Source organism: Aspergillus fischeri, genomic scaffold (assembly GCF_000149645.3).
Source record: "Aspergillus fischeri NRRL 181 1099437636251 genomic scaffold, whole genome shotgun sequence".
Taxonomy (NCBI): domain Eukaryota; kingdom Fungi; phylum Ascomycota; class Eurotiomycetes; order Eurotiales; family Aspergillaceae; genus Aspergillus; species Aspergillus fischeri.
In genome coordinates, this window is record NW_001509769.1 from 239,678 (window position 1) to 247,801 (window position 8,124).

General features: G+C 44.2%; 1 protein-coding gene across 1 annotated transcript, besides 3 other annotated features; it reads right to left on the bottom strand.

Moving 5' to 3' along the window:
* Positions 1-287: 287 nt before the first annotated feature.
* Positions 288-1,577, bottom strand: NFIA_024290 (uncharacterized protein; the record flags this gene model as incomplete). Its single annotated transcript, XM_001263946.1, has 4 exons — positions 288-554; positions 622-826; positions 880-1,211; positions 1,266-1,577. The coding sequence occupies 4 exons, from the start codon at positions 1,575-1,577 to the stop codon at positions 288-290; spliced, it is 1,116 nt and encodes a 371-aa protein (XP_001263947.1).
* A 2,783-nt stretch (positions 1,578-4,360) lies between these two features.
* Positions 4,361-4,576: a mobile genetic element.
* A 7-nt stretch (positions 4,577-4,583) lies between these two features.
* Positions 4,584-4,970: a mobile genetic element.
* A 1,561-nt stretch (positions 4,971-6,531) lies between these two features.
* Positions 6,532-6,561: a microsatellite.
* The last annotated feature ends 1,563 nt before the right edge of the window (positions 6,562-8,124 follow it).

An 8,124-nucleotide genomic window follows, 5' to 3' on the forward strand; every position in this document is an offset into this window, starting at 1 on the left:
CAGTATTTCTATCCTTGGCGTATTATCATTACAGAATGGACGATAGCTGGTGAGCTGATTAAGTAATATTCGGGAATCCGTTCAATATGGCAAGTGACCAAAAGCTGAACCTCTTATTGTCCTTCTGATCACAGTTACTATTCTTCTCTTGATTTTTGATGTAAAACTTTGTATGATGCTAGTACACGGGTATCTGATGCGACAAACGCCCCTTGAACCAAAGGGCATAAAACCATGATGATGAAACCAGTCCTTCTCGGTATAAAGCATAAGCAAAGCATTACAGTTCATTGGTACGGTTGAGGGTATTTCAGCCTCAAAGAACCGTGAGGAAAGCCGCCGAGCCTCGAGACATCCAACCCATCGGCTGAAGGACCATTCGCTCCAGGGGTCCGAGGGGTATAGGCGGGATTCTGATTTTGGGATTTCGCCTCTGACGATAGACCTAGTTTGCCTAGCCTAGGCTTCACTTTGTCCCAGTATGTCTTGTAATCAACCTCGAAGGTGCTCATAGATTTTTTTTGCACCATATCTGATCTCAACATGTTCCCAGGCTAACCATCTCGGTAGAGGTTGCACTGCCGTGAGCATGATGAACCGTCTGAACCTGTGGTTGTTTACTATCGCCCAACCGGCAAAAAACTCTGCAAGGTGGTCGGTATTCCTTTGCTCCTGTGTGAGCCCTTTCGGTATACTTGCATCATCGTCTTCAGTGCGAGACCCATAGAGCGGGATGGCGTCGAGTGAAATCACAGGATCTTCGTGGTGCTCATCGCCTACCACGCCAGTGTTTAATTGAACGATCAGAGCATACATGCTCAACCATCTGAGGTATCGGATTAGAAGGGGAAAAGCCATAGGGTTAGATAAGCGACTTACATTCCCTGTCTCAACGGATCCTTAGGTTCAGGTTGCTTCAGGAGCCAGTCCAGGATATTTGGACGGAACATGACCTTCCAGCTCCCCTGGAATTTCTGCCTTATCCAATCCTTTAGCCACGCCAGGATGACGAGCGTGGCCTCTGGGTCCCTAAGCACGAAGTCTTCTGTAATTAGAATGACACCGCCATGAGGGAATATGCGTTGAAAATGCGAGGAGTGGTCAGCGTGTTGCAGTGGCCTAGTTAAAGAAAGGCTCCAGAAGCTGACGTTTCGCTGGATCAGTTCCTTGAAGTAAGGTAGGGCATGGTAATTCATAAAGCTTTGATGAGCCTTCATTAAGTCAGCGCAGCTGTTGGAATTAGTTTATGTTGCTTCCCGACTGACCAAGACAACTCCCTTCTGTATTGTACGTGCAAATCTCTCCCAATCTTCCGGAAGTCGACTCGAATAGGTCACAGCATTGTGCCTCTTCAGAAATTCGTGCATAAGTTCGTACTCTTGCTGCACTACTTCGGACTCGGCGGGAAACATCAAGTAAAATGCTTGAGCCTTCGTAGGCTTCTTAGCATCGTTAACGGAAGCCAGGAGATCATACGTGACACTAAATTGTTCTCTGAAGAACGCATCTAGATCAACAGTATTGTCAGTAGATGGCTGTGACAGCGATTTAATATCATCTGCAATAGACTGAGCCATGCTTGTGGTGTGTTTGATGGGAGAAGGAAGTCCAGGGTCTGAATTCTCTTGTTGCAGTTTGATCTGTTAACGTAATCAACCACCGAACCGCCGATACCACCGAACCGCCGCGAAAATCATTGAATTTTTGAAGCCTTCTAATCACCAACGCTATTAAATTAATTATCTAATATATAAATATATAGCTATTTGCTAGGGCAACTCCGTATTGTATGTCCAATAGCCCAGCAGCCACTGCAGCGTGGTGGAGCGCGCTGACGAGGCGCTGGTATAGGCTCATCAACCCGCTCACCAACCTGCTCAATGCGGTCACGACCTTCTTGTACAGATAAAAAGAGGTCATTTCCTAGAGAAGCATGCTTCCTTACCTTCTTCTTCATTTTTCGCTCATTTTCAGCCCGTAGAGTCTTTATTTCTTGTTGAAGAAGAAGATTCATATTCATTGCCATCTGTGCAGCCTTTTCAAGATGTTGAATATGAGAGACTTGACTGCTTGAAAGCTTCCTTTTCTGCAGGCTTCTCTGTAAGCTGCGAACTTTGTGATCAAGCTGGCGAGGATTTTGAGGTGTTTGAAAAGCAGATGAGATTAATCCTTCCATAAGAACACAGATGGTCAACTTACTAACCAGATTTTGTTTTTGTACTGCCAACTTTGCGATAGCAGCAGGCATAGATGTATACTCCCCTGAGATACCCAGAGAGTTGAGCTTGCTACAATGGACTTGGAGACCAAATATCAGCGAAAAGTGCAGGAGCATTGCGGAAGGAAGTTGCTTAGGATACACAATCAGCCAAAAAAGCTCAAAACAACACAGAATGGTTACAAGAACTAGGCAACGACCCTAAGCTGGTAAAACCTTAGTTTGGCGTGGTAGTCCACTGCACACTGACCGAAGACTTCATTGTCGAAGGAAACAAGAAACATGGAATAGACAAGATCACAGAGGAAAATGACCTCAATAGCAAAGGATTCCAAATCGAAGACATTGCGTGGCTGAAGAAGAAAGACCAGCCCTAGGAATATCAGCATCACTAGGCATATGGCTAGACACACCAGAAGCAGCGGAATATATCATTGACAATGGACTACTGGTGGGCCAGAGGTACATGTGTGGAACCATACCAGGTTGAACGGAAAAGACGCCACCGCTGTCAACAGGTCAGCCACATAGCTTGGCGTGCAAAGAACAGAAAGATGCAGATATCGTGCTCATCAACACAAATACTGTGACTGCTCTCAAGAAATGAGGCCAAGGTGCCTGGAATGCGATGGAGAACATCCTGCCGGAGACCGGAGGTGTCAATCACCTCCTAACACCTCCTCATCACAATGACCTTAACAAATCTTCGTCTACTACAGTTGAACATGATGAAATTCAGGGCAGGCGTGGAAGCCCTTAACAACGACCCACCAAACCCAGAACATCGATGTAATCCTGGTCTAAGAGCCACCAGTCACTGCATATAACACGCATGTCAGCCACAGCGCATGGCGGCTCTACCGTCCTACATACACAGACGAGTCAGCCAGAAGCCTTCTCTATGTGAATAAAAAGATCTCAACTCCGTCACATCGCCAGATTCACTGCAACCATTCTGATGTTACCGCAGCCAAGGTGTGGACCCCTGAGGCGTAATATCTCCTCTTCTCAGTGTACATCCCACCAGTGGCAATATATTAACCTCCGGATGTGACCACTGCCCAACTGGTACTGGAGGAGACCCAAGCCAGCATTGGGCAAAATTCCACTGGGGAACAGACAAGGTGACAAGGCTCATTATTGCAGGAGACGTCAACCAGCATCACCCAGCATGGACCATCAGCCAGTCTACCACACCTATGCGGAGGAGCTCATCAATTTCTTCCAAACGCATGAGCTCCAATGGTGCCTACCTCAAGGCACACTAACCTGGTCGCTGAGAGCGATCCAGAAAAAGCGTCCACCCTAGACCTCAGATTAGCTAACAACCCAGCGAAGCTCAATGAATGCCACCTCTACCACACGATCACTAGGAATCGGACGACCGCGGGACGTTCTCTGAACGGATCCTCCAGCCAGACCTCAACGTAGGTCCAAAACCAAAGAGAGCATATGATGAAGCCAACTGGTCCAACGTCGGCCATAGAATACTTGAGAGGATGGGTCCACTACCCCTGATCCACTCAACCTCAGACCTAGACGAGGCAACTGAGAGACTTGTGGAGTCTACCTCTGCAATCTTGAACCACGAGGTCCCAGCACAGAAGCCGTCACCATACTCAAAACGATTGTTTACCTCGGAGCTTAAAACCCAACAGGTTAAGGTAAACGGGGCGCGTAGAACATGCAGGACAGCTGCGCCACCCTGGGCGCTGCCCACCTGATAACTGCGGCTCCTTTCTAGGACATGCGCCAGAAAACGCCGGGAATGGACCAGGACTGTGGAAAAGGCCAATGCCACACATTGGAAACAGTTCCTGGATGAGGCTAAGTAAGAACAGGTGTGGAAGGCAGCAACATACATGCGACCAAAAGATCCATACAGAAGTATGAGAGCCCTGAAGGGCCGATGTCCTCTACCTAGCAGAGGCTTCAATGCTTTATCTTTTACTTTTCTCTCAGTTTTGGTTTAATTTTAATTCCCAGGAAGGTGGGTGTTCGCCATGGTGCTAGTGCCCTTGGATTGATTGTTTCTAGAGCTTGGAGATGGTTGAGGCTCTTCATCCGCATTATTTCTGCTAGAGGAAACCGCGGTTTAGGATTCTTATGCGTACTCTGTATTTTTGCCCGTGATACTACACTATGTATCGGTTGCCCTTCTGGCAGTGTGCTGAGACAGGCGACCACAATTTGGGCTCAATGTTTAAGATGAAGGCAAGTTGGCAACATGTGGGATTCTACTCTAAGTGCTGGCGTTGAGACCGTTTTGAAAGCAGAGGGGATGCGGAGTAATGCTGTTCCCTGGACTGTTCTAAGCAGCCTTAGGTGTGTTCTATCCTCAAGGGGGTTATGCCACACCCTGGAACGCATAGTCCATCATTGGTGTCATGTATGCTTGTTCAAGCTGTCTTATCTGCTCTGAGTGGAGATGTCTTAGTCCACCAAGTGTGATATTGACGATGGTGGCTTATTTGATTGCTTGTTGTACATGCTCTATTCATCACATCTCTTTATTGAAGGTAACGCCCAGGAGCTTTGCTGTGTTGCTTAGTTTAATGACCTTTCTGTTCAAGATAATTTGTCCGACTTCATGTTCCTTTTTTGACCTTGTCAAGTGGATCACTTCTGTCTTCTCTGCGGCAAAGCAGGGGCCAGTCCACCGGGCCCATGCCTCAGTCCGGGGGATATCCTCTTATTAGATCTTTCTGAGATTTTCTTTTGCAAAAGTGCCCACCCGCCATCGGAGGTAGTCCACTAGGGCGGGTACTGTGTCTTCTTCTCCTGCTTTTCCCATCTTAGGGAAACAGGTTCCCCGAAGCGCTTTCAGCCTTATCCTTACTGTCCGAGACCTCCTCGGAGCCCACCTTACAGTGTCTCTGAATCTGATACATCCAGTCAGCACAACTACCTGGGAGCTATAGCAGCAACCCTTAACCAGAATCAGAGCATCATAGAGTCCTAGGCTCCTAGCAGGTCTGTATTAGTTTAATAGAGCACTGGTATATGCTGCAGAACTCATGGCAATATACTACACAATTAGCTTACTCTATCAAATAATGCAGGGGAATTGAGACGCTCTAACTACCATCCAGAAACCTGCTACTATCCTTAGCAAGTTAGCAACAGCATATCAGCACTACAAGCGATAGCAAACTCATGGAATAAATCAGGGCAGTAAGGGAGCTAAAGATGCAGAGAATTCCCCTCCGCCTGCAATGACTTCTGGGACTGGAAATGACGCAGCTGACTGCCTAGCCAAGGAAACAGCTGGCCCAGATAAGATACACCCTTTCCAGCATCTTCTCTCATGGGAGAAGGTATTCATCCGCCGCGGGATCCAAAGAGAATGGGAGCAAGAATGGAAGACCACTAAGAAAGGAGGATACCTCCGCCGGATTGACGATATATACATATGTACAGTTCTATGCACTTTTCTTCGTTGTCCTAAAAAACCATCATAAATTTTCATAGGCTTAACCGCTTAAGTATATTTTACTCAACCAAAATATATATTTGCTTGAATAAAACTGATATAGGTAGATTAAAATTTAAAAAGGTCTAATTTTATTTTAGAGATTTTTAAAAAGTTTTAAACCCTATGGGGCCATGGGCCTATATGAATATGATATCATATATCTTATTCTTATAGGATTATCCTTACTCTTAGTTGCTTACTCCTTAGTAAGTTAGTAGAAACTAGAATCTAGATTATGTTAAGGTGTCTACTGTGCAGGGTAGAAGGCCTGTCAGTCAGGTAAGGAAGAAGGTACCAAGTCAAATTATGGCAAGACTGTTTCTTGAGGAACCCTCAAGAATCCTTCATGAAGCATTCTATTTAACATATAGCCTCCCTAAGAAACTTCTAAGTCCTTGTTGAGCGTAATCAATGATTTGAAATTGAATACGAGGACAACTCATCAGCTGAAGGACCCATGCAAGAGATATGCATCTCATGCTGCCTAAAAGAGGGGAACACCAAGCTGCGCAACTAATCAAGTCACGCCACTGATTTCATAGCGGAAAGAAACCACTTCTCTTAGGGGAATATGTCAGGTGGGTATAACCTCAAGGAAACTAGAAAGGGAAGTGCATGGAAGAAAAGACTGTAACAGATTACTAGAAAGTTATATCGTATATACTAAAAAGCCCTGGTATATAAGGCCTATTATCTATTCTATTCTTACTGCTTGGTTATGAAGGTTCAAGGTAGGTAGAAGAAGAGAAGTATTAGAAATATATATCTTTATACCTTACCTCTACACACCTTTTAGGTATTTCCATAGTTCTTTAACCACCTATTTTATATAGTATTATATTATTATAATTAAGTATTCTTATAATTAAATACTCATATTTAATCCTATATATCTAATACTTTTCAAATATCTTTTCTTATTTTGTTATTAATTTTTAAAAAGGGTGGGACGGTGGGTAATGGGTATCTAGTGTCACGGTGCTGCTGTGGATAGGAGTTGGCATCGCTAAGGAGGAATCACGTGATCTTGGGAATATCTTCACCGCACAATTCTGCAACCTGTTTGAAGCTCCTTGAGCTACGTCCTGTCTATAGAGCCTGCCTGTACCAGCCTACCTGCAGCCTGGGACTGTTAGATAAGGATTAGTGTAGCCAGCCTGAGTGTTAACTACCTCTTTAACCCACCCCTGCTTGCCTGCGAGCCTGCACCTTGACATCTAGATTCTAGGTATACTGTATTATGTATATATATTATATACTCCCTAAAGTTTAACTATATAATCTACCTCTACTACAAAGCTTTCCTGAAAAATCATAAAACTATATTGAAATATACATCTTAAATAGTATAGATCCATAATTTTAGACTATATAAATAAATATGCTAAGTGTAATTAATCACAAAGAAATTAAGTGGGCCGACTGTATGCACATTAACCTTCGAAGGCTTCGATGACGATCAGGATTAGAAATGATATCAACCCTCACTCATTCAACCCCCTAGATATCAAATCGATATTTTACATATAGATTGAAATGACCATAATTACCATATATCTCATATAAAAATATTAATATTCTATAAGCATGTTAGGTAGGCCCTTATATACTAAGGGAACTGGAAGTTCTAACTTCTAGTTCTGGAACTCTGGAAGAGAAGTTGAAATCTAAAAACAGTAGTTGGGTCCTTATTACTGGCAGAAAATACTGAAGGCACTAAAGATAATGAGTCTATAGCTAGTGAAAGAGCTGAATATTGTGGCTGAAGAGCTTAGTCAACCTGAGAGGCTGAGACCATTTACCGACAAGATGTCATCCTTAGAGAACTGGCAAACTGCTTTCAGAAATCCAGAATTATCAAAGAAAATAACCCCCCTTACTTGGCCTCCTTTGCTTTGGAAAAAAGGGAAAAAGAAATGCAATGTGAAACAGATCAGAAAATGTTGAAATGCGCAGGGAGCCGGGGAAAGCCGTGACCATGTCAAGAACCAATTTTGTACAGACCTAATAGCCACAGATGCAGGAAAAAAGCATACTTACCAGAATACAGTTGTGCTTTTCGAGGGCGTAATGGTTGCAGGACTTGATCCGCCAGAAATGAGCACTGTACCTGGCGCGCCAACTCTGCTTGCTATTGTTGAATTTAGCCTGGAGTCAGGAGATGAAGCTCTATACCATAGTTAGTCATGAACTAGCAGAGTGAAATGATGCGGACTTCTACTAAGCAAGGGGCTGGAAAATTTGTTAGGCCCAAGTTGACTTGCTGGTCATCATAGAAATATGGTTGCATTTGTGGGGCTGTGCGCTATATAAGAAGTCTAAGATACTGCACCATGTAAGTTTAACACCGCTAAATTTAGAACCTTCCAAAGCCATTGCTTATGGGCAAAAAAATGCACACCTCGCTAGTGCTACTTTTAGGTCTATCTTT